Here is a 26717-nt window from a genome sequence, read left to right as displayed (position 1 = left end):
GGCTTCCTACCACATCCTTCTATCCCGGTTCTACCTTGCATTCCTTTGCTTCAGTCTGATCCACGTGACCTTGTCCATCCAATCCCACAGGGTCAGGGGTTTGGGGCAGACTTTAAGGATCCATTGAAAGAACCACATTTACACTTTTTTATTTAATATTGGTTTTTATTCACACAAATAACTATTTTTGGAGATGCACACAACTAAAAGCACAAAATGGACAAATACATCCAATTTACACACCGTAGCCTATTTTGTTGTTTTTGGGTGACAACTTGTTCTTCAATTTTATATTGAACTTTTCCCTGAGAATGGTCTCCACCTCCTCATCTGATAGGTCTCTTGTGTCTACGAGATCTACACCTTCGTCCGGCCTAAAAGTGACCTCCGTGTAGGTCCAGCCGAGCAGGATTCGAAACCCTGTTGGGGTTTGCAGAGAGGTGATCGACTTTGTGGTGAAAAGTTGGTTCGGCTCGGTCTGTCGTTTGTGGTTAATATCGGTGAAGTGGTCCTTTTCACGGGGGACCAGAGTGAAGCAATAGATCTGCTCCGTTGGTTTTTTCTCCTTCTCACCTGATTTAGCCAAGTCTGGATTCAGGATCTTCTGCTTCCGGCTGGTCTTCTCGAAGAACCAGAGCCCATCCTGGTCTATAAGACGGAATACCCCGGCGGCTTCAGTGTGATCCTTTCCAGACACAAGCTCTATGGGCTCCCAGATTTGAAAGGACAGTCCAAAGCTCACATCTGCGATGTACCTCCTGCCGTCGATGGTCACCATGTTGATGAGATGGCTCTCTGGGGCGGAGGGATCATTGGCATTGCCGAAGGTAACTCGGGCCCCCAGCATGACCGAGTCATAGCCCAGCTCTCTCAGCACCCATGCCAGGAGGTAGTTGCCCTCCATGCACCAGCCCCCACGCTGCTCTCTCACAATCTTATTAAAGATGGCTTTGTGGTCCATGCCGATCTTCTCACCACAGTGGATGCTCAGGTTTTCAAAAGGGACCGTCATCACAATGCGTTTGTGGATAGCGTTGAGGGTCGCCTGGTCTGGCTTCTCGAATGGGCCGCTGAATCCAATCCTTTTGAAGAACTCATCCAAATTCATCTTGTCCTGAAATATTAGACACAAATCATATATAAAGGTTATTTTATTTTATTATATAATTGCAAAGTGTCATCATCTTGTAGCCCTGGTGATCGAATAAAACATACAGAATGAATCAAGGCCAAATCCCTGGTCAATCGAACAAAGAAAATAGCAGTTGGCTAAGTTAAGGTGTTCTTGGGTAGCCTGGAAAGCAGACGAATCTCACAAGCTCATGTTTCATTTCATTGCTATCTCCGCTTTCAGAACCGTATTCAACCAACTGGAAGGTATATGAGAGGTTCCAGACTTGCAGTGTTCAATTTGTCTGTTGATGCCAGGCCACTTTAATACTGTCTCGGTAGTGGAATCTACGGACCGTTCTACATCAGTGGCAAATTGAAAATGCCTCAACACTCTTCTGCAATGTCATCGTATCCTTCCTATCCTTCTTTATTTGCTCCATATTGTGCCGTGTTACCCTTTGGTTTCCTGATGTTGACCTCTCTGTGCATGGTCAAGGTTGATATCTTGTTTAGCAGCTCCACAGATAAAGGTCAACTCGCCCTTGCTTCAGGGGCGAATTTCCAAGGTATTATCCTCATATAACCTTGTGTGCTGCTGGTACATTTCCATTCTGCTGTGTGAATGTCTTTTTTGCTTCACCCTTATCCGTTAGCCCTGAGATGTCTTGAAGGTTCACCCTTAAGGCCGATATATGCTCTGTTTTAGACGTAACGCGTAAGCACGTAAGATACATAACCCCCCCTTGCGCGGTAAAATATCCCCCCTTACACGCTTAAGTGCGTCGCCCAAAATTCCTGACTATGCGACTAAAACACTACGGCCCTACGCAGGTCGCAAAGACTGTGATTGGCCAGCTAACCACATCCTTTCAGGAGTCTCACATTTCCGGTTTTACAGCAACTTTAACATCGTTCAGAGTGTGGAAAAAGACCGCTAACCTAAACTTAGCTACTGCTACTCTCGTCGAAAATACTGGAAGTGCATAAATATAAACAAGCCAGCGATTTCCACTTCCACGCCCACAGCTTCGTTCGTTGCTCCCCCTACTGTTCTGGCGGAGAATCCCCTTGCAACACGCGCAATCCTTAAGGAACCGTAAATCAAAACTTGTCTAAAACAAGTCCCTTGTGTAAATTACGTGCTTACGTCTCTGCGTCTAAAACGACCCTAAATCGGCCTTTAGTGCCATTCCCGAACTGTGGAAGATAACTGTCTAGAGACTCTTCTCAAGCCAGGGGCGTGGTCTTCCCTTGCACAAAATGTAGATATGCTCAATATATCTGAATAAACTTAAAAAAGTTCTTGGTAAACACAACCTTGTGTCAGTGATTCCCGGGACGCTTCGCTTGCACAGAAGATACTGAACCAGAGAACCACTCAGATGACAGATAGAAAGCGTGGATAACAGGTATGAAATTAACACAAACTACCTCTCTAAATTCCTTTTGGGGATTCCATGTTATTAAGAATTATGAAGACAGACGAATGTGGTTCAATATCTTACTAACCATTGTGTCTTGGATCCACGGAGGAGGATTCAGGAGAAGGAGAGAGAGATCCGTAGTGCCGCAAGTCTTGTTGGTAGGACGTCTTCCCCGTCTTATAAAGACAAGGCAGATAAAACATGACTTATTAACCATCAAGACCAAGGGAGTGTAAAAGACAGGAATCACATTCGAAACACAGCCACAAATATAATTGTTTGATAGAGGAAACATCCTGAGAACAATGAAAACAGTGTTTAGGATATCTTATCACTTGATTAAAGTAGGTATTAACATGTGAATTGGATTGGGGTCGTGATAAACTTTTGGCACAGCTATGATGTTGCTGTAACATAACAGAGTTCAGGGAGCATCTCTGCTCTCTGAAATATTGTGCAACATTTTCAGCTGGCCAGCTGATAAATTGGTAGGTAGCTCATTGCAAACTAGCAGCTTACAAGACAAAATAAGGGTTTGATGAACAAAAATTTTTCATTGTTTGATATACATGTTGTGTAATTAAAATATGTAATTTGTTATTTCTTTGTTATTACACAGAATTTAGCCTACCCTGATTCTATATCCTCAAAGATTAATAATAATAAACGCACGAATACTATCTTTTTCTTCTCTTGGTGGCGTGAAAACCTGAAAAAGCTAACTTTCGACTGCCCAGGAAGGAGAGTAGTTATGTAGTAGTTATGCAGGGGGTAGTCTCTCAAAGCCAGACCAAACAACAGCAAGTAGAATGGGTGATGACTGACCAATGTGTTGACTTTGACCTGGAGTACACATATTTCAATAAACACCATGGGGGGGGGGGGGGGGGGGGGCGCTTGTGTAACCATATGCATAGACTTGTGTAACTATAGGCATATAACTTTGTGTTTTTTTGGACTTCGGTATTAGTGATGCAAAGTTTGGATAATTTTTCGGATTCGGATCTTCGGACGTCGTTCATTCAAATGAAGGAATCTTTTTCGAGTCGAATCGTTCATTTGCGCATAGAAATAATGCGTGTCATATACGGCAGTCTAATAAGCTTGCGCATATAGGCTACTGAGTGATTTACCTCAACACATTAGGGGGGGCTTCATTCAAAGGAGTTTTTAAGCAGTACACGATATTACGACGGAGTATTAGGGCCAAACGTGAAGAAAAAAAATATTTTTTTCGTAATGTCGAGAATATAGTTGAAATGTCATGTCGACTTTAATCTCGACGTGTCGACTTTAAACGCGAAATGTCGACTTTAAACTCGAAATGACGAGAATGAAGTTGAAACATCATATCGACTTTAATCTCGACGTGTCCATTTTCCGTTCCTCTGTCAGCACGCAGACGCTCCGGGCATCCTCCCAAGCGTGCAGCGGATGACACAAAGTAGTCGGCAATAACCCTGGGTTCATTGTTTGTGGTGTAGGCCTCCATCCAAACAATATAGCGACTAAAACCGTCAATGCAACCACTGATGGCAATGCCGTATGGCTTTAGTTTATCGTACCCATCCATATGCTAGAGTGCATTCGGACCTTTACTGTGATATTGCCTGCGCCTCAGACGCCGGCCACGCCTTTGCTCGATCAGGATCAAGCAACTTGATTTACATTTACATTTACATTTAGGGCATTTAGCAGACGCTTTTATCCAAAGCGACTTACAATAAGTACATTTGTCATAAGAAGTGCATCAATATATCGCTGTCGGTACAGAAAAGATGTTCATAGAACCAAGTGCAAGTATCACGATAGCTAGGTCAATCAATTCCCCTTGTTACAGCCATGATAGCAGCTACTACAGTTGCCACACAGTTGGCAATTGATTGTCCAGTACCACCCCGAGGTTTCTGGCAGTTGGAGAGAGAGATACAGTGATGTTCTCGACTGTGACCAGTAACTCCATGTGTGGGCAGTCTTTCCCTGGGATAAGGAGGAGCTCGGTTTTGTTGAGGTTAAGCCTCAGGTGATGGGCAGTTGTCTAGGTGCTGACGTCCGCCAGACATTCCGATATGCGTGTTGCAATCAGGGTTTTCTCAGATGAGGGGAAAGAGAAATAGCTGAGTGTCGTCAGCATAGCAATGATAGGAAAAGCCGTGTGATGCAATTACCGAGCCCAGAGACCTGGAATAGAGGGAGAACAGAAGAGGGCCCAGTACAGAGCCTTGAGGGACACCAGTTTCACTAAATGATCAATTGATCAATTGTCTTACTGTATTTTGCGACACAACATAATGATAGTTATGATATTATTACTCTAGTTCTATGATTGTATGATCAACGTGGGCACCGCCCACATTTCCCACGGTACCGTGTACATAAGGCGGCGGTACTTGCCGCTCATCCTCCACGCTATTCTTTCAGCATTTGGAGGGTACAGCAGGTAGGAAACTAGATGGCTACGCCTACAATCATAGAACTAGAGTTATAATATCATAACTATCGTTCTATTTCATGTAGGCTATGCCGTCTAGGCTTCGCCTTATGGGCTAAGACGAAGCTGTGATTAGAGCCCAATCAATGTACTCCTGCTGGACCTCAGTCAAAAAAACTCCAAGGGCACATAAGACTAAAAAAAGCCGAGGATGTGCAAAACACAACAGCTTCATAAAAAACGAATTCCTCCTAGATCAAGCAAGGCGAGATGATCAAGAGAAAAAAGCGAGTCTGCAAAGACTCCGGCCCCAATCCGTCCTTCATGGAATCCATGAAAAGTGAAGAGAAAAACCAGAGTAATACGGTTTCCATTAGGTCCGCTAGCACCGGGGGCGGAGCTACGGAGTTCGACTCTCCAATAAGGAGCTTCTCTTGTCCGTTTCTTATTTAGAAAACGTGTGCCATACTGGCAGACAAAACCAACTCGTCAATCGGCGAGCCAATAGGAACCCCTCTACTCCGCTTTCCATTTTAAAAACGGCGGGAGAGAAATACTGGCAGTCAAGTCCAACTCACCAGCCGGCGAGAGGAATTTCAACGATGCCGCTTAAAAGAACATGCCTTCATTCTTAAGCAGTAGAAGGGGCACCGGACTCCAACACAGAGTTTCCAAGTGAGCCCCTGGACATGTCTAACATGTAGAAACGAACAAAGGGGCCGGGGGAAGACCAAGAGTGAGCTTTAACGCCCAATGGTGGCGCTAAGCCCTGCCGAGCGTAGGCTAAGCAAGCACCCTCACATATCCAGCGAGAAAACCACTGTTTAGAGAGAGCGCGGCCCCTGCTAGCGTCGCTATAACACCCAAACAACTGTTGTGTGGAGCGGAACGCGGCCGAGCGTTTCACATACATAGCCAGCGCCCGCACCGGGCACAGGAGATGCAACTCCGCCTCCGCCTCACTAGAATGAGGCGGGGGGTGAAAAGCCTTAAGCACAATATCGCTCGACCAGAAAGAACTATTCATGTTCTTAGGGAGGAACGCAGGATTAGGTCTGAGCAGCGCGAAGGAGCTGTCCTCGTTTAGCAACAAGCAGCTCGGGCTGACAGACAGAGCCGTCAGCTCACAGGCCCGCTTGGCGGAAACCAAAGCCAATAAGAGCGCAGTTTTAAAGGACAGGGAATCCAAAGGGGCCTGAGACAGAGGCTCGAAAGGGTTAGAGCTCGACCGCTTTTTGGTGGAGAGCAGAGGAGCGCACTCCCCCGTGTGTTTATGTACGCTACCGCCGACACACTGTCTGTCCTGATCAGAACGTGGCGGCCACGTACCAGGTGAAAGAAATGCAACAGCACTTTCCTCACAGCGACGAGTTCCAGCACATTTATGTGGACTGTAGGGGGAGTGCGCTAGACCCCGAAGCCGCCGCCATTTGCTCCATTTCGAATTTCAGCCGCCGCCAGCCAATAATTGTATAAGCCAAAATAAGCCGCCATCTGATAAACTTTGGCTGAGCCAGCTAGAATTATTTGCATCAAGTAATAATTCCATCACATAGTAGGGCTTTGACTCCGAAAGTGAATGAAGTATTGACTAGACAGCGATTTATTAGAAACCTAATAAACCGTTGGATCACGTAAGACCGGTAACCATAGCAACGCCGGTAAACAAACCTCGCAAGGCCCAATCCAGGTCTTACTGAAGGCATTTAATGGTCAAAATATTATTAATAAATATTTGATTATGTTATATGAATATTAATATTAATAAACAAACGAACTTCGAATATGATTTTGGGCAAAAGTCGAAGCCCTATCACATAGAGACACACTCACGAAAAATTTCAGCCATTTAGATTTGGCTGAGCCGGCTAGCCAGCCAGCCATTATTCTCAAAACAAATGGCTTCCGGGTCTAGCGTGCACCACTCCGAGAGGCAGTGAGAGTGGCACGTTCCTCCCCAACCCGTCAACAAGGTGTCCATGAAGACCACTACGTAGGACGTCACTCTGCCCAGGGGAACACCCCTGAGAAGGGCGGGGGGGGTTCCCCAATATTCCAGGTCTGGTGACACCGAACGGGGTAGGAGCTTGTGTCGCACGGGGTCCAACCATTGGCGAGCAAACCACCGCTGGAGTCTGCGCATAAAGAGCAGACCCAGGGGAACCACGGGATGGGCGGCTGCCATCAGCCCTAACAGGCGCATGGTGGACAGCGCGGTCACGTTTCCGAGAACACGAAAGCGGGAGAGTGCCAACAGGATGGCGTCTCGCTGAGGAGGCAAGAGCATCGCTGTCATGGCGGCTGAGTCTAGGCAAAGCCCCAAGTAGACTATCTGCCGGCCGGGGATCGGGAAGCTCTTCTCCAAGTTGATGGCAAAACCCAGGAAAGAGAGATGGTTTATCACCGTCATGGTGTCCCTTCTCGCAGCTTCCTCTGAGTTGGTCAGAATAAGTAGGTCGTCGAGGTAGAAGAGAACCCTCTTTCCCTGACGCCTGAGCAGTCCCAATGCCGTCTCCACACACTTTGAGAAGGTGCGCAGGGCCAGGGAGTAGCCGAATGGCAGGCACTGATACTCGTACGCCACCCCCATAAAGTCAAAACGGAGAAACTTTCTGTGCTCCTGCCGAACAGGGACGTGGAAGTAAGCATCCTTGAGATCCAGGGATGTGAACCAGTTGCCCTCTCTCACACATCGGAGCAGCGCTCTGATAGTGAGCATTCCGAATTTCCTCGCGGCAATCTGTTGAACACGCGAAGATCGAGAATAGGTCTCTTCTCCCCTCACTTCTTCGAAACCAGGAAGTAGCGGGAGTAAAACCCTAGGTGTGACTCGTGGGGGGGAACGACAGTGATGGCCCCCTTCTCCAAGAGACGGGCCACCTCTGCTGCCAGAGCCGTGCTTGCCGCTGGGTCCCGTAGCCTGGTCTACACCAAACCCATAAAGGGTGGGGGACGGCGCTTGAACTGTATGGGATGACCCCATCTCAAAGTGTTGTCCAACCACGATTGTAGAACGCACCGCTCTAGCCAACACGCATAGCAATCTGAGAGAGGGCGAGCTGACAGCTGAGGAACGCTGTCCAGGAAAAACCCGTATTCGTCGGCCCCTACCGCCTCCACACAGTGTGTGGACCAAGGGGGGCATCCCATGAAAGGGAGGAGGCTCAGCGAGCGTGGTAGACGTTACAGAGCTAGTCGCTGTGCAAACAGCGAGCTGTCTAGACGCCGCACTCGAGTCCGCTGAACAGGCAGCGAGCCGTCTAGCCGTAGCACTCGTGCCCGCGCGTTGTCCGCTGGCTGTAACACAGCTCGCTGACCCGTCTTCTCACCTTCCACAGACTGTAGAAGGGAGGTAGAGGGGATAATGTGGGAAACTAGGAGACTAGTACAAGCGTCCGCATCCACAGGCTCGTGTAATGAGTCTCCAGTCCGCCCACGAAGCTCAAAGGGACACCGCTTCTTAGAAGCAGGTGAACCAGAGGTTATGTAAACACGCCGTCCGGCCGCCCCCCTACAGCCATCTGGCTGAGGGGGGGAAAGAGGTAATCTAAAGGAATATCGCTCTTTAGGGAGTATGTACTGCCGTTCGTTCGAACAGTCTTTTTTTTCTTTATTAGGGTAAGAAAAAGTGGGAGCAAGCTTGCGGAACCTCTGGCCCCGCCATGCTGCTCTCCCCGGCTGCGGCAGCGGCTGCTGTTGATGCTACTGCTGCTGCTGCTGCTGCTGCTGCTGCTGCTGCTGCTGCTGCTGCTGAGGTATCAGCAGTGGCGAACTTAGCCCTTTGGGGGCTCAAGGCGAACAGTCATTTGGGGGCCCCTGCATCTACCGGTCTAATGTACCTTATATTGCATAATGAGATACTCCATACAAGGGATGAACAAAAGTCACTATCCTTCTTTCATGCAAATGTTAATTATCTATTTACAAATTGAGAATAACATACAAAACAATACGATTAGTTATATTGACACATTACACTGACTGTTAACCTTATGTCATCATTTACCTGAGGGTTTCCAGTAGGTCACAGCAGCTATCTGCTGTGACCTACTGGAAACCACTACTGGAAACCTACTGATAGCTGCTTCCAGCTATCAGTATTTTTCCTGTGCTCTTCAGACCTTGCATGGTTGATTAGCATTGCAAGGTTTTTCCAGTCATTAAATCCTTCCTCACTCAGTTGTTGTTTTTGTTTTCTAAAAACGCAACAACAAAAGCAAAAAACACGGTCTGCACTTTCACTGTAGACTAACCAAGACCTGTTCACCCTCTCACCATTTTTCATTACTATGTAATAGTATGCTTTTGTGAATCTGCGGCCCTTTTCATTTTGCGGAAAATCTTTATCTTTGACCTTGACTGGCCCAGATTTGACTATCGAGCAGCGCTCTCTATCAGTGAGCAGCTTGGGCCAGAGTGCTGGGTCATCCACAAGAATATGTGTCTCGCAGTCATTGTTATCGTTATTGTCATCATTTTCAATAACCGAAGTGGAAGAAGGAGAGTGAGAAATATTCACTACCAGTTGTGCATCATCTCCGTCAGTTTGTTGTCACACGTCATTAGCATCGCTGCTGGCTGAGCCAGAGCCACTTGGAATGAAAGGAGCAGTAACCTTATTGACAATAAACAACGTTGACGGCTGCTCTTGATCCGCCGACGGTCCCGCTGCCACTGTGGTGGCTGTAAAAAAAAGCTGGATAGCTTTGGCAGCTTTGAAAGAAAGTCCTGCCTTTTTTTAATTTATTTTTTTATGTGACCAGCTTTCGTACGATCGCTTCATGTTTTACTCGATTTATGTCTCACTCGATTTCTCTCTACTCTTACCGCTTACTGTTTTGAATTTGTCATCATTTCCGCATACGCGTGATGAGCGTGATGCGCGTAACATGGAATAATACATCTAGTGCAGACTGAAGGGGGCGTATACGGAAAGATCGTCAAAACATGAGTAATTAGACATCCCGATGCTACTATTGTGAAGAGATTTTTATAAAAATAATAAATATGGGGACAAAATATATGCATTGGGGCATTTTGGGGGCCCCAAAAACCTTCTATGGGGAAGGATTTAATGACTGGAAAAACCTTGCAATGCTAATCAACCATGCAAGGTCTGAAGAGCACAGGAAAAATACTGATAGCTGGAAGCAGCTATCAGTAGGTTTCCAGTAGTGGTTTCCAGTAGGTCACAGCAGATAGCTGCTGTGACCTACTGGAAACCCTCAGGTAAATGATGACATAAGGTTAACAGTCAGTGTAATGTGTCAATATAACTAATCGTATTGTTTTGTATGTTATTCTCAATTTGTAAATAGATAATTAACATTTGCATGAAAGAAGGATAGTGACTTTTGTTCATCCCTTGTATGGAGTATCTCATTATGCGATATAAGGTACATTAGACCGGTAGATGCAGGGGCCCCCAAATGACTGTTCGCCTTGAGCCCCCAAAGGGCTAAGTTCGCCACTGCTTCCGAGAACCGGGGCCCAAATAGTCCATCCGGAGCTAATGGGCCCTGGACGAGGCTGGCCCGCTCTCGTTCCGGAACCGCAGTGTGAGAGAGCCATATGGCCCTCTGGATCATGGTCCATGCCATATGCTGGCCGGCCGAAACGGCTATCGGCTGGCATAGCTGAAGGATGAAGCTGGAGAAGCGGAAAACCGTCAGCCATCTCGCGGCCTCCTCCGGGCCGTAAGCCTCCCTGCCAGCCGACAAGGAGACCAGAGCGGAGGAGAGCAGGGCGAGGTTGTTGACCGCCGCCGCAGATTGTGAGGCACAGACGAACACCCTGTCCGTCAGGCCAGTAACCTGCTTCTGGAGGCGGTTGGGGGGCAGCGGCTTCTCGTTAGGACGCCATCCGGCGCCCGGACAGAGAAGCGCTGCTAGGGAAGGCTCCAGGCGAGGGATCCCCCTTGCCTGAGTATCAGCCCACCCCTCCACGTTGGTGAAGTCAGTGAAGGCCCTCACCAGGGCCTTCAGAGTAGAAGGGTCCCCACCCGCAGCGGTGAAAAGGTGCTGAACCGGTGGGAACAGGGGGCACTGCGTAGCCCGCCGGGAGGAAGACAGGGTGCGAAAGCACTCGCCCTGCATGTCATCCGACATGGGGGCGAGAGGTGGGGCTGGCATAGGGATGCCCTTGATGGCCGCCGCCTCACCCATGATCTCGCCGAAAAGATTGGCCATCCGGCGTGGTTTCTCCTTCGGGACGACAGTGGCTTTGGTAGAAGCCCCGGAGCGGGAGAACCCGGACGCAGAGTCAACAAAGACGTCGTCAACCTCGATGTGCTCGTCGTCGGCGTCCTCGGTGTCCGGAACTCCGGCCCTGAAGATGTCGATGGCCTCAGCGAGGTCCACCAACGGGGAGACGGCGCAGGAGGCGGCGCAGGAGGCGGGAGCAACCACGGCAGCCGCGGCGTGTTCAGCGACGAGGCACCTGAAACACGCCAGGTGCCCATCACCCTGCGCCAGGGAAGCGGGACAGGAGGCGCACTAAGGTCCTGAAAAGGGCCCCCTAGCTCTTATAGGAGCGCACTCCAGTGGCCCTGAAAAGGGCCGTTGGTCCGTAGCCTCGCCCACGCCGCTGCCACCAGTCATGGAAGTCTTCATATCTTCTTTTTCCGTAGATCAGTACAAGTGCTGAAAGAAAAGGGAGGATGAGCGGCGCATACCGCCGCCTTATATACACAGTACCGTGGGAAATGTGGGCGGTGCCCACGTTGATTGGTGGATAGTTGAAATTTTCCAGTGCGTGCGTCCGTGCGGGCGCGCACGGGACAAGCCCATAAGGCGAAGCCTAGACGGCGTAGCCTATATGAAATAACCTTTATGTATTGCACGGTGGTGCAAGTTGCAACTATCTGTATCCTTGCATCTGCCCATTTCCAGACAGTTCAGTTTGCAAGAACGCGGCCACTTCTTCCAGGTTTGTATGATTCCTCCTCATTTTTCCGCACAACCTTTTCAGCGTCCTTACACTAATCACCACACTGTGGTTCTGCGCTAAAACAGCGAGGATCTCTTTATTGTTAAACCCGATTCTGAAATACAATTTTACCAAATTATCTACACAAGCCATTGGATTCAGTGCAGGCCCTGTGGAGCGGTTGCTATCTCTCCCAACTAATTTCCACTGTATTCAATGTCATATCGAGATTAAAGTCGATATGACATTTCAACTTTATTCTCGACATTTCGAGTTTAATGTCGACATGTTGACTTAAAAGTCGACGCGTCGACTTAAATCTCGTCACGGCAAAAATATTTTTTTTCTTCATGTGTGGCCTTAAAGGTCCCATGACATGCCATTGTATGTATTCTTTAATATAGGTATTAGTGGGCAACTAACACAGTATTCAAAGACGTTCCCGAAATTCAGCCGTGGTGCAGAGTTACAGCCACTCCGAGCCAGTCGCACATTGAGCTTCCCCCAAATGCGCTGTTTTGGTGTCTGTAGCTATAATGCAAATGAGGAGGAGCGAGGCGGGTCAAGGAGGAGGGTGGGGGTGTGGCCCTGAGCAGCTTGCAGCCACGGTACCATGCGCTCTGTTTACAGTGGATGTATCGCAATGGCGAGGCGCACACAGCCTTTAGCCGTGTTCTGTAAACATTCTAGAACGCACGGGAGTCCTGGAGCTCTATACCTAAATATTATCATATAGCCTACATAGATATATCTATATAATATTATATATATTATCACGGCCAAAAGCTGTGTGAGCCGATATTATGAATCTCAAACGACCGCGTTGGGTTCTCCGACGTTCCTGGTTCTTCAACGACCACATCAATGTGAAGTAGACTGAACCGCGACAAGGAGGAGAAAGGGATCGTTGCCGGGCAGCGCTTAGGCACCTTCGCCCCCGGCGGTGGTCCCTCAGCGGGGCTCAAGCGGGAGACATTCGCCGCCAACAATCCCTTTCTCCTCCATGTCGTGGTTCATGTTCTTGAGGGAGTCAAAGCCAAAGTTCCTTCCCCCCAATTCATTCTCAACCTTGGCTGAGATAACCCCCAATACGAGTCTCGTTGTAGAAATACAAGAGACGAGAGTCCGACGTGTTATGCGCCATAACACCAAAAGCAGAACGGTTATCCAAATAACAAGGAAGTGTACAACACTTGCGTTACAGTCCTGGAGCTCTATATCTAAATAATATCATATAATACATAGATATCTATATCATATAATACATATTATCACGGCCAAAAGCTGTGTGCGCCTCCAGACGATATTATGAATCACAAACGACTTTGTCGGGTTCTGCGACGTGTCTGCTTCTTCCACTTTCACATCAACCTGAAGTCGACTGAACCGCGCGCTGCCTGCTGCCGGCTGCCCGCTGCCGGGCGATGGTGCCTCGCGGCAACCGGCGGCATGTCGCAGTTCATGTACTTCAGCGAGTCAAAGCCAAAGTTCCTTTCCCCCAATTCCTTCTCAACCATGGCTCAGATAACCCCCACAACAGTCTAGTTGTGGAAATACAAGACACGTCAAAGAACCGACAAGAAACACTTGCGTTACAGTGTGTGCATTAGTGTTGGCTCGTTCGTTCGCGAACCGGTTTGAATGACCGAGTCTTTAGGACGAACGAACTGAACCGGTTCGTCTCTCTCGTTCGTTCGGTCGTCTCGTTCACCATTCGATTCACCGGAGACTCGACTGAACGAACTAACGAGTTTCCGGTAGCACTAACTCCACTGAGTCTGACTGACTCAACTGAGAACCGTGCAATGGCGTGCATTCCATGATGCGATTCACCGTTACCGGAAACTAGGCTGAATCGCGAACGACTCCTCCACGTTCAGTCGAGTTTCCGGTGAATCGATTCACCGGAAACTCGACTGAACTAGGAGGAGTCGTTCACGAATCGTATGTTCGTTCAGCCTGGTTTCCGGTAGCGGTAAATCGCATCATGGAATGGACCCCATTGCACGGTACTCAGCTGAGTCAGTCAGACTCAGTGGAGTTAGTGCTACCGGAAACTCGACTGAACGAACGAACGAACGAACGATTCGCGAACGACTCCGCGTGGCGAACTGAATCACGCGAACTGGGTCACAGAAACGAATCATTGAATCCACCACTAGTGTGCATTCACACACACACACACGTGGCGCTCGCACGGTCGAGTCTCATTGGCGGGCAAACGTCTCTGGGCGGGCCAGGCAGAGTAAGGGGAGGAGCTTAGATGCTGATGACGTCCTAAACACAGACATTCCAAATCAGCGCACTTACTTGAGCCTCCGTTTTTTCAAAGGCGGGCAGAACAGCTAGTGCTCGTTTTACACCAAACGCAAGTTTTAGCCACTGGGGGACCATAGGCAGGCTAGGGGAACTCATATTTATGTTAGAAAACCTCATAAAGTGAGATTTTCATGTCATGGGACCTTTAATAGAGCTCGTAAGCCGCCATTGCTCATGGGACCTATGAGTCTGAAAAAAATGAATGGGAGTCAATGGAGAGAAAGTAATTATTTTCTGATCCCAGTCTTTATATGCCCCGGATTACACATATGTTGTTTGTGGATTCAAATGATAATTTTTCATGCAAAGAAAACTATAATTTAGCGGGTAGGAGTTTGATATTTGTTAGTTTTTGTGTGGGGCGCTTTGTGGACTACAACTCCCGCTGCTCTCGACACGTATGATATACGTCACCACCACTCGCAAACAGATCGAGCAGGGTCTGTCTGCGTCCTGCAAGAGGGAGGCGTAACTTGTAGTGGGCGTAACTTGTAGTAGGAGGCGTAACTTGTACTAAATCGCGGTCCACGCGAGATCTTCTCTTTTCGCGGTAAGAAAAGCCTTGTAAATCACGGTTCACACGAGATCTTCCTTGAAGTCAGATCTTCAGATATTCATGTCGGTAAGTAAAAAGAAGTGGATTAACAAGAATGATTGTTTTTGTTTTTACAACCTTAATGAACTCTAGAACTTGGGCAGACTACTTGTGGTTGTGATACTGTTTAACATTCTTTACGAAATGTTCAAACGCTTAGGCCTACTGTTTTAACGTTGGAAGAAACCCCAGCTTTCGCCACCTCGGTGAAGTTAGTTCGATGCACACGTTTGAGATGCACACTGAACAGTCACAAAATACTCTATACTGTACAGGCTAGTAGATGTTGCTTTCTTCTTTCTGCCCCGAATTTGCACAGTGCAACAGTGATGACGTACCTGAGAAATCCATGTATCGAAGACCGGCAAATATATATAAAATGAGGGCTTGTAATGTGAACGCTATAATATGAAGGCTTTCTCATAACTATCCTCCTGTTAGTGACAATGTTCTTGTCTTGTTTCTATCAGTAATATTTATTTTAATTAATTGTTTTCTATCTCATGCAGGACCTTGAAAACATGCAGCATGCGATCAATAACAATATGTACTCAATACAATTATTTGAATTATTAATCTGCTGTCTTTAATTCTTTGAATTATTAATCTCCAGTCTTTTTGTTAAAGGTATAAAGGTATTAAGTTCCTCCTGCCAAGACACGTCCCGTGTAGAAATACACGCCCCTCGTGTGAAATACACGCCCCTCGTGTGAAATACACGCCCTTCGTGTGAAATACACGCCTATACAGAGTAGGGTCGGGGGCGTAGTCTGATTCACGACGGAGTCTCTTCTCTTGTCGAACCTACTCCGGACTGGAGATGTAACGAACTGGTCAACAGCAGTTAGATAGCAGAAAGATGATTGCCTCGATTGATTTGGTAAGTGGACTGCATTATCAGTCAGAGATCGTATTCTGTCATTGTTCTTGGTGTAGTTCTACTTCAAATTTTCATGTACACTCACAGCGTAATAATGTGTCGTCAATCCAACCACAAATTGGCTGCGTTTTTGGGATGTCTCTGCTAACTTTTCCTTTATGTTGATATTGCTTAAGCTTAACAGTTGTTGCTTTTCATGTTACCTATTTAATTGTTAAGTACCGCGTTTGATGCCGTGTTGGTTTTGTCGCAATATACTCTCACTGGTTTGTATTGATTTGATTATCATCATTTCGCCGTGTTACCGATTTGAAGTTGTCATCCCATGGCTATGTGGTTAGCCGCTAACTAGTAGGAGCGGGAAAGGATCTGCACACTGCTTGCAAAGGACTTAAAGGCACCCAGTGCAACTTTATGTAAACATTCAATGAAAAATAAACATTCAATTTCTAGTCTTTTTTACACGTAGTAAGTTTCAATAACTCCATACCATTACATATCGACAATCAAGGAGCAAAGATGAGACGTCGTTGTGTGGTGAGAACTGATAGAAAATCGTAAACAACAACAATCGCCGGTGGGGAGAAGCCATTTTTCCATTGACTGGAAGCCTGCTTTATTTATTGTAGGTTACAAAAAAATAAAGAAAATGGCGGCATTGTTGTTGTTATCGATTTTGTATCAGTTCTCACCACACAACGACGTCTCATCTTTGCTGCTTAAATGTCGGTATGTAATGGTATGGAGTTATTGAAACTTACTACGTGTAAAAAAGACTAGAAATTGAATGTTTATTTTTAAGCCTTGAAAGTTGCACTGGGTGCCTTTAATTAGATCAAAGATGCCTGAGGAAGATCTGTCTGTTCGTGTGAGTCATGTTACAGCATCTATGTCACACCTGCGCTTACATTGTATACACTTAATTTTGTACTTTTTTTTGTGTTAACTCTTGTGTTTCCCATTTTTAATAATAATTGTATCCCTTAATGTTATTGCACATATTTTGTATTTACTTTTTTATTTACTTTAAATGCTTTGTGTAATGACCTTCCCTTTCTCTATAATAAAAAAATTTAGCCTACCCTTATGGCCTGAGTCATGTTTCCCTTACTAAGAATTCCCTATCGTATGCATAAGTATTGTCTGTAAACAATGCAAGTGGAATAGGGGCGAAAATGTACAATTCTAAGGCTTGTATCCTTTATTGAAACCCCATTTTGTATACCTATGGTGTGGCAGGCTGTGTAGCTGTATGGCAAAGATAACTACGTTTTGTAGGTTTTGACAAAAACGGAACAGCTACGTAAAAGAAGAGTTAACGATGTTGTTGCTCAACAAGACAACTGCTGGAGCTCCAATAAAGTTGCTTACAAATAAACTCCAACATCAGAGTAAGGAAGGACGGGGGAAACTTCAGTGGAAATCCCATTGTCATTGTGACACCGTACATACGTATTACGTCATCACGCTGAGATTGGTCAGTCGTTGTATAGGCGTGTATTTCACACGAGGGGCGTGTATTTCACACGAGGCATTGGCAGGTATAAGTTAACACAAAAAAAAGTACAAAATTAAGTGCATACAATGTAAGCGCAGGTGTGACATAGATGCTGTAACATGACTCACACGAACGGAACTCGGCACAGAGATGGCGATCTCTCTGCCCCACTTCACCGCTTTTTCCAAGGGGAGGATAAAAGCATCGAAAGAGGTGAAAACCATTATAAATCGGGGCACGTGCAGAGTTTCAGTTATGCCGATGGGAAGATTGTCGGTCTTCTCCACGCCAGTCGCAGGGAGCGTGACGTCACATACGAGCCGTGTCTTTCTCGTTGTGTTTTCTCTACAGCCTTTATCTGAACAATTGCACAATAAACGGTCGAACTCTTTGCATGTAATCCAGGGCATATAAAGACCGGGACCAGAAAATTATTATTTTCTCTCCATTGACACCCATTCATATTTTTCGATCTCATAGGTCCCATGAGCCCTACCGGAAGGGGCGTGACTTGGCCACTTGTAAAATTGTAATAGGCTTCTTTTCTTAAATGCATATGACTCAGGGATGTCAGTTTCAAGTAAGGCTATGATTAAGATAATCAAGAGCATATTTTTAAATGAGCGAGTCGGGTGAATTATTTTTATATAAGGCCTGTCCGAGTTGCGGTCATTTATGTACCCGCGGACCACTCATGGGACCACTGCTACACACAGATCACTTCCGCGATTTAGAAAAGTACTAGACACGCCTCCGACTACAAGTTACGCCTCCTACTACTTAAAGCCTCCTCCGACTACAAGTTACGCCTCCTAGTACAAGTTACGCCTCCGTCTTGCAGGACGCAGACAGATACTATTGGAGTAATCCCGCAGTCGGAACATGGCTGTGTCTTTGGTGCACTTTACCACCTTCTTTCAAGGAGAGCACAAAATCCTTGATCGAGGTGAAAGAAGGTGGTAAAGTGCACCAAAGACACAGCCATGTTCCGACTGAGGGATCTGTTTGCGAGGTCCTCCTCCTGTTCAGGAGGAGGACCTGAACAGACGTGTTAATTTACTAGTCGACGCGTCGACTTTAATCTCGTCACGGCAAAAATATTTTTTTTCTTCATGCGTGGCCCTGATACTCCGTCGTAAATACTCCGACGTAACTTTAGGACACTCATTTAAACATCACATAGACAAATTGCGTTTAAGTAGTGGAAATCCAAATCGTATTTATTTTATAGGTTTATGGTTTCAAGTTGATATAGTATGTCATGCATGGTGAAATGATATGAAGAGTCCACTATACCCGTGTTCAATCAGGTCATATGTTAAAAGCCTCTGCGAAATATCCGAAGGAAACAAGAGAAAGTCAAATCGAAACAAATAATGCTCAACAAACAATTGTCAATAAAGATTTGAACGTGAACTGTCTCGTTAAACTCCGCCCAGGGAAGTGGTATCCTGGCTGAGCAGCATTACCTAACAACATCCACATGTTTTCAGGCTCTACGGTCGGTACCAAACCACAGACTGATGAATGATGTTGACCATCCTCATGAATCCCATCCGCCTGCACTATAAACACGTTGGCATGCTTCCGATTCCTCATTCATACCCATTCCTTATTTGTTTTTCAGATGACAACCATGAGAAGCACACAAAAAGACACATGTTTGATCACAGGAGGGAGTGGTTATTTCGGTTATCGGTAAGCACTGAGGATCATTGAATACAGGCCTAAATATATATTCGTGAATGCATAATACAACAACCCTGCAAATTGTTATGTAGTGGCGTTCACTGCTGTATCTATTATCGCCACTAGAGGGAGCCATCACACCATTTAATATGCCTAAATCTTTTGGCAGACCGATAACAGCTGTGTCCTCCAAAAATAGTTAAATTCGTCCATAAAAGCAAAGTCATTCCTTTACTAATTTAGTCATTTCCTCCATTGTGATTAAGAGTTCAGTTTGGATTCTTGTGTTAACTGTGGCTGTATTCCAGGCTTACTGATCCCTCTGATAAAACGACTGTTCTTTATAATATTGTCGTACAGGGGAGGGGAACTATTACACAGGGAGGCCAATATGTTTAGGATTACATTACATGTCGAATATAAATAACGCTGAACCACCACAATAAAAGAAGGAGGCCTTTACTCAGATCCCTCCATTGCACAGATATTAATTGATCAAATAGATGTCACCAGCATATCCATGATTAAAGTTCTGTCATATATCTGATATCCGTTGGTTTCCATACTCTTGGAGTCACCCCTAACCCTCCTCTCTGCAGCCTGGCCTGCTCGCTCCAGTCCAAGGGGTCCACCGTCATTCTGTTTGATGTGACGCCGCCCGTGACCGGACCGCTCCCAGAAGGCATCACGTTCCTCCAGGGAGACATCCGGGAATACCCTCAGGTGCGGCGCGCCCTCTCCGGGGTGGACTGCGTCTTCCACTCGGCCTCCTACGGCATGTCGGGCCGCGAGCAGCTGAACCGCCGCCGCATCCAGGAGGTGAACGTCGGGGGCACCCAGAACGTCCTGGAGGCCTGCGTGGAGACCGGGGTCCCCCGGCTGGTCTACACCAGCACCTTCAACGTGGTGTTCGGGGGTCAGGTGATCGAGAACGGCGACGAGAGCCTCCACTACCTGCCCCTGCACCACCACCCCGACCACTACTCCCGGACCAAGTCCCTGGCCGAGATGGCGGTGTTGGGGGCCAACGGCGCCGCACTCAAGTCCGGCGGCGGCGCGCTGCGCACCTGCGCCCTCCGTGCCGCCGGTATCTACGGGCCCGGGGAGCAGCGGCACCTGCCCCGGGTGGTGGGCTACATCGAGAGGGGCGTGTTCCGCTTCGTCTACGGGGACCCCGCCAGCAGGGTGGAGTTCGTCCACGTCGACAACCTGGTGTCGGCCCACGTGCTGGCGGCCGGAGCCCTGAGCTCCGGGAGGGAGCCCAGCGCGGCGGGAGAGGCCTACTTCATCTCAGACGGCCGGCCCGTCAACAACTTTGAGTTCTTCCGGCCGCTGGTGGAGGGGCTGGGCTACCCGTTCCCCACGCTGCGCCTGCCCCTGTCCCTGGTGTACTTTGTGGCCTTCCTCACGGAGATGCTCCACCGCCTGGTCGGGCCGCTCTACAACTTCCAGCCCCTGCTGACGCGCACGGAGGTGTACAAGACGGGGGTGACCCACTACTTCAGCCTGGCCAAGGCCCGGGCCCAGCTGGGGTACGAGCCCCGGGAGTACGACCTGGCGGAGGTGGTGCAGTGGTTCAGGAGCCGGGGCCACGGCAGGAAGCCCGGAGGCTCGGCCCTGGGGAGGCTGCTGCTGAACGCGCTGCTGGTCTGTGTGATGGTGGCGCTGGCTCTGTCGTACCTCCCGGGCGTCGGTGGCTGAGGGCGGGGGACACCCGGTCCGGACGCCTCAGGCGTGGACGCCTCAGGCGTGGACGGAGGCTTCAGGGTTTACGGAGACGTTGGTTTAAACTTTAGGTTACCTTAAGAGGCTGTTTACCGCCCGAATGTTTTCTGTTTAGTTTGTTTTAAACAGCGACTGGTCCTGTCCCGACCCGAGTTTACATGCTTTTCCTGATTACCTCTTCCAGTGTAGGCTACATCTTAAAACGGTTTTAATTGAACAGGTTTAATTAATTATTTATGATTACTTGAGATCCCGTGTTAAAGTACCTTAAGGTTCCATTATATGATTGGCCTGTGATGTTGATGTTGACGTTGATGATGTGTTTTTCTTGTTTTGCGACGACTACACAAAACCTGCCAAAATTGTAATAAATATATTTTCAAGGAAAATGTATGCCACACTTTGTGAGTTCTTCATAGTCTAAGTATCTTAATGTGACTGGAATTAATGTGCTTTATTTTTATCTCGCACTATTGGAGCAGCGCAGGTATACTCTCTCGCGCTCCGCCTCCAATACGAGATGGTTCCTGCTGTCGGCTCCCAGACCGAGGAGCACAGGGGAGACGTTCCCTCCAGGGCCGATGCTCTCTCGGGAGCAACACCCTTCACTTTGACCGGCAGTGGGTCACCGTCTGCTTATAGGTCGGAATATGGTCGGAATGAAGCGGCGACCGATTCTTGACAGGCTGGGTACTTTATTCCATGGGCGAAATTTGGTCTCAGCTTTGGTAGGGACACTTCACAGACATAACCCAAAATCACTACGTAGACTGCATCATGCTGGACAATAAATAGGCCTACTTTAATAAAATAAAATCTAGATTTGCAAGTGCACTTATTCACATTTAAACTAGCCTACTGCAAAAAAAATGGTCAGGTGAGTAGAAGTTAGGAACTTCTGAAGCGAATAACGTGGAGGCAGGTCAGAAGTGCGCGTGTGCTCCAGAGGTTCACGTGAATATTTAATCGGTGCTCGTGCCCATTGCGCGACACACACTAACATTGATATGTGTACGATATTTCCTCGTGCGCACCAAATACTTTCCCGTGCGCACCAAATACTTTCCCGTGCGCACCAAATACTTTCTCGTGCGCACCAGATTTTTTTTCGTGAGCACCAGATACTTTCTCGTGCTCACGAGAAACGTTTAATTTTTCTTTTACCCCATGTCCCGTACTATCAAAATACTAGGCTGGAAATACATTTACCATGAGATCATGTTTTCACTTGCTTTGTGTGTTTGTGTATGTGTTTCCTTGTGTCTGTTCTAGTGCTACCAGTTTGTACAGCTGACAACAGCTTACAATAAATAAAATTATGTTTAAGAATAAATGTGCCTCCTGCATGAGCTGGGCGTAGCTGAATAGGGCCGCAGGCCTACTACTGTATTTTGTTATATTTTATAACGTCTCCCACATGAAAAAATTCTATAGTTTACTATAGTAAATAAACTATAGTATACCCTATATATACTATAGTAAATATTGTAGTGTTTTTTAACCTTACTATAGTAGTTTTACTACAGTAAACTATAGTATACTACAGAAAATTCTATACTTTACTGTAGTAAATAAACTACAGTACACCCTATATATACTATAGTAAATATTGTAGTGTTTTTGAACCTTACTATAGTAGTTTTACTACAGTAGTAAACTATAGTATACTACAGAAAACTGCAGTTTTATTACTACAGTATACCACATGTATACTACTACAGTAAACTATAGTATACTACAGAAAACTGCAGTTTTATTACTACAATATACTACATTATATACTACTACAGTTTACTACATAAACTACAATCTACTGAAGTAAATTACAGAACTTTTATTATACTTTTATTTTGCTATAGAATACTACAATTACGATACCATAGTACTATATATACTGCATTACAATAACTGCAGTATGCAGTATTTTGTTGTTCTTTTAACTATGTAATTGAACTTTACCTAATGGATATTTTCAACTGTATCACTTTTTGTTGTTGGCATTTTTAACCATAGGGCTGTAACAATAATTCACTGCACATAAATTAGGCTTACAACCACCATTAACACAGTGTTTTCTACAGACTGCTAAAATACAAAAAAAATAGAACAAAAGTTTAACTTTCTTTAAACAGTTGATAATTTATTGTTTCTGAAATTTGGCAGCATTGTTCTGCTTTTGTCGTATAAATGCTTTTATGTTCGTATCAGTTACGTAGGAGAAATTCAACTTTGCAGTATCTGTGGGAATACACACACACACACACACACACACACACACAAAAACACACACACACACACACACACACACACACACACACACACACACACAAACACATACACGAAAGATGAGCATGAGAATGAGGGTATCACTCAACCAACATCTTTTCTCATTTCTATATACCTACTTGTTATTTCAACAAGGTCCTGTTTGGCTAGGCCAGGTTTTCCTTCTGTGCAGCTGCTGGATGACTGGCCAGTCACTGAATGGCCTGTCATATATTCCCTGGTATACATCCCATGTAGGAGATAATTTATGAACTTCTGGGGGCTTTGGAAGGAGCAGCGCTCCACAAGTCCTTTTGGAATGACCTTTAATGCAAGTAGATAACATTACCACAAATCTACTTCAACATACAGCAGACTAGCGTTTTACCTCAATGATATATATATGCATTTAGATTAACCGAGTGTACGGCTGATGCATTTAGAGAAAGAGTGCAACTGAAACTAAGTAACTTAACCTATACAAATAAAGTCAAACAGATTCTTACAGAGTGGCCCAGGGCCTCTGTTGCTGATGCTGATGATGGACCTGGAGCTGGTGATGGGTCTTCTGTTGCTGGTGCTGGAACTGCTGTTGGTGCTGGTGATAGTGTTGGTTCTGGTCTTGGTCTTGGTCTTGGTCTTGGTGTTGGTGCTGGTGATAGTGTTGGTCTTGGTCTTGGTGTTGGTGTTGGTATTGGTGTTGTCGTTGGTCTTGGTGCTGAGCGGAGAAACTCCTCCATCTTCTGCAAAACGTCTGGCAGCACTGAGCAAAGGATTCATAATAGCCTTTTAGCTAACATGTAAAACAGAAAAACCCTTGTGTAAAAAAAAACAAAGTTTTCAATAATAGCATTACATTTCAATGTTGGTATTTTTGCCTTGAGAGAATCATTTTCCCTCTGCAGCCTGTGGTTGTTCTCCCTCAACAGCTCACAAGATGGGTGATGGCACTGAAAATAAAAATTCCATTAAAAAAACAAAACTGACTCACATACACCTTGGCAAATACCTACAGAAGCCAGTTAGAGGGTACAAAGCTTACAGCTGATAGATTACAGGAATATATTGCTGTATCTATCCCTATACTTAGGAAATAAAAACTTTAATTGTAGGTAGAACATTAAGTGCAGATAGTTTATTGCATTAGTGGATCTTACTTCATTCCTGGTTTCATTAATTGAGTTCAGCTGACATGATCCTATGAAAAACAGAAGATGTACATAGAGTTAAGGGTTACATCAAGACTGTACAACAGAGGTCAGCAGGGGGGATGAGCCTGAGTGAGTAGACAATGCAGGCGGAACAGGAGTTGAATACTCAAATCGAACTTGTTAATATGTACACCTCAAAACTTAAAACCTTTGTTGATACCCTTGACAACATTTCCCTTTCATTTAATATTGATGGGGCTTCAGTTTTTAAATCATCCAATTACTCAATTAGGCCAATTATCTGCACAGTCAATGAACTTCCATCTACTATCCGTGGAAAGTATGCTCTTCTACATTCCCTTTGGTTTAGTTCTAAACCCGAAATGCCAACACTGTTAAGGCCATTTGTCAAGGAATTACAAGATCTATTCACAGAAGGGTTTTCTTGGCATGACAACACTGGTCATAAACACACCACAAAAGTTGCCCCAGGTGTCTGCATATGTGATGCGCCAGCCCGTGCCATGGTACAGGACATGAAACAATTTAACGGCAGATATGGGTGTGGGTTTTGTCTGCATATGGGAGAAATAGAACCAAAGGGAAAAGGGTTTACACGTGTATAGCCTCACTCTACTGAGTATCCTCAACTAAGAACACATGATCAGACTACCCATCAGGCATCTGCTGCAATACAATCAGACACAGATGTTAATGGGGTTAAGGGACCTAGTCAACTGCTGCTACTTCCTAATTTCGACATTATCAAACATTTTGTCCCAGAATATATGCATAGTGTTTGCCTTGGTGTAACAAAACAATTTGTCAGTATTTGGTGTGGTTCAAAAAACTCTGCTTTGCCATTCTATTTACAACCGAAAATAATCCAACATATTGACAGTTCTCTCCTCACCATACACCCACCACATGACGTCAAAAGATGTCCAAGGTCATTGTCCGAGAGACACTATTGGAAGGCATCTGAATGGAGGGCATTTCTTTTATTTTATTCCCCCATTATTTTGAAAACTGTTTTACCCCCGGTTTATTATAATCACTGGCTATTACTTGTCTTCTCCATCTACACACTCCTCCAGGATCATATCCAAAAAGCTGATATTTTGCATGCTTCCTCTTGTCTTACGCGTTTTGTTGTCGAGGTACAAGAGCTTTGTGGAAAATGTATCTTATTATGTTCACTGCTTAACCCATCTTAGCAACGCAGTTGACATGTGGGGTCCGCTGTGGGCCAACTCTTCATTTGTTTATGAAGACACAATTGGCACTCTTCTTGAAATGTTCAATGGTACACAGGCAGTTCCTGAACTAATTTTTAAGAGATTTTTTAACACAAAAACACTAATGCACCACACTGAATTATTCAACAATGCCAGTGATGATGTCTGTGATCTTTTCAACAAACTTGTTAACAAAGACAATACAGTGTTAAAATCATACAAAGTAGGTAGTGGTGCTCGGGTTGTCGGGAATTACACAACAAGAGTAATTACAGTGGGGGAGTCCATTCTCTTTGGAAATTACATAGAGGCCAGTGTCAAAGAATTCAAGAGATGTTTCATCCACCACACTTTATACACCACGGAAATGTATGCAGCAAATTTTAAACGCAATAATTCTTGTGTGGCTCTAGAAAACAGAGAGCATGGTAGCATTAAATCCATACTACTTTGTAAGCTCAATTGTGGTTGCTTATCAGCATGCAAGTGTGAAGAGGTGTACCTACAAATTTTTAGATTCAAAAAGGATTCCAGACAATTAAGAATCTATGATGATTTTGCTAAGGTGAATACTGCTAAGCAAATTGTGAAGTTCAGAAAGACCCATGAAATACTTCTTTGCAAACCTAATGATATTTTGTGCAAATGCTTTTGCTACGTACACGATGAGTCAATTATTCTTATCAAGATGCCTGTATTAGAAAATGTTTAAAGTTAGTAAGGCTTCAATTGTACTCTTCCATTGTTATTATATTCTGGCTGTTGTAGCCTATGTGGTTTATGTTTCTACAATAAAATCTCCACATAATACAAATATTTGGCTTATGTTTCACATATTCATTTTAGGACAAATTACAGAATAATGTTTGTAATGTAAAAATGTATATTATAGTTAACTATAGTAATCTATACTGTACTACACTTTGTAGTGACTTACTATAGTATTTACCATATTACACTACAATGTCTGGAAAATTACTATAGTAAATCCCACACTATATTGTAGTATAGTATAAATCTATAGTATACTACTGTGTAGTAACTTACTATAGTATTTACCATAGTACACTACAATGTCTGGAAAATTACTATAGTAACTAAATACCACACTATATTGTAGTATAGTATAGTAATCTATAGTATACTACACTGTGTAGTAACTTACTGTAGTATTTGCCATAGTACACTATACTATAAATCCCACACTATATTGTAGTATAGTATAGTAATCTATAGTATACTACACTGTGTAGTAATTTACTATAGTATTTACCATAGTACACTACAATGTCTAGAAAATTACTATAGTAAATCCCACACTATATTGTAGTATATTATAGAATACTATAGTAATATATAGTATACTTTAGTAAATGCTGTAGTAAACTATAGTATTTTTTCCCCTGGGCTGGCATAATGGTGGTACTTGGGGAGACAAATATTTTCCGTGGTGGTACGCGGT

At 45.3% G+C, this 26717-nt stretch overlaps 2 protein-coding genes across 4 annotated transcripts; one reads left to right on the top strand and one right to left on the bottom strand.

Moving 5' to 3' along the window:
- Nucleotides 1-144: 144 nt before the first annotated feature.
- LOC132472198 (arylamine N-acetyltransferase, pineal gland isozyme NAT-10-like) lies at nucleotides 145-18616 on the bottom strand. Of its 3 annotated transcripts, none has more exons than XM_060071689.1 (3): nucleotides 18484-18616; nucleotides 2623-2713; nucleotides 145-1114 (listed from the first exon to the last, which is right to left on the bottom strand). In XM_060071689.1, exons 2-3 carry the CDS (start codon nucleotides 2623-2625, stop codon nucleotides 236-238), a joined length of 882 nt encoding a protein of 293 aa, XP_059927672.1. In that variant the 5' UTR covers nucleotides 2626-2713; nucleotides 18484-18616; the 3' UTR covers nucleotides 145-235. The 3 variants fall into 3 exon arrangements, with proteins under 3 accessions (XP_059927672.1, XP_059927673.1, XP_059927671.1); XM_060071690.1 differs by lacking the exon at nucleotides 18484-18616 and adding an exon at nucleotides 3210-3333; XM_060071688.1 differs by lacking the exon at nucleotides 18484-18616 and adding an exon at nucleotides 3169-3281.
- LOC132472199 (short-chain dehydrogenase/reductase family 42E member 1-like) lies at nucleotides 18553-20990 on the top strand. Its single transcript, XM_060071692.1, has 3 exons — nucleotides 18553-18688; nucleotides 18815-18885; nucleotides 19476-20990. The coding sequence occupies exons 1-3, from the start codon at nucleotides 18671-18673 to the stop codon at nucleotides 20575-20577; spliced, it is 1191 nt and encodes a 396-aa protein (XP_059927675.1). The 5' UTR covers nucleotides 18553-18670; the 3' UTR covers nucleotides 20578-20990.
- The last annotated feature ends 5727 nt before the right edge of the window (nucleotides 20991-26717 follow it).

The sequence above is a fragment of the Gadus macrocephalus genome, chromosome 14, assembly GCF_031168955.1.
Source record: "Gadus macrocephalus chromosome 14, ASM3116895v1".
In the NCBI taxonomy this organism is placed as follows: domain Eukaryota; kingdom Metazoa; phylum Chordata; class Actinopteri; order Gadiformes; family Gadidae; genus Gadus; species Gadus macrocephalus.
The sequence above is the reverse complement of the archived record's forward strand: the minus strand, read 5'-3'. Positions and strand labels throughout refer to the sequence as shown.

Bases quoted from the DNA above. Each gene is read 5' to 3' on its own strand.
- LOC132472199 (XM_060071692.1), top strand. The intron at 18,886-19,475 runs GTAAGCACTGAG...TCCTCTCTGCAG, and splicing joins AGTGGTTATTTCGGTTATCG to CCTGGCCTGCTCGCTCCAGT.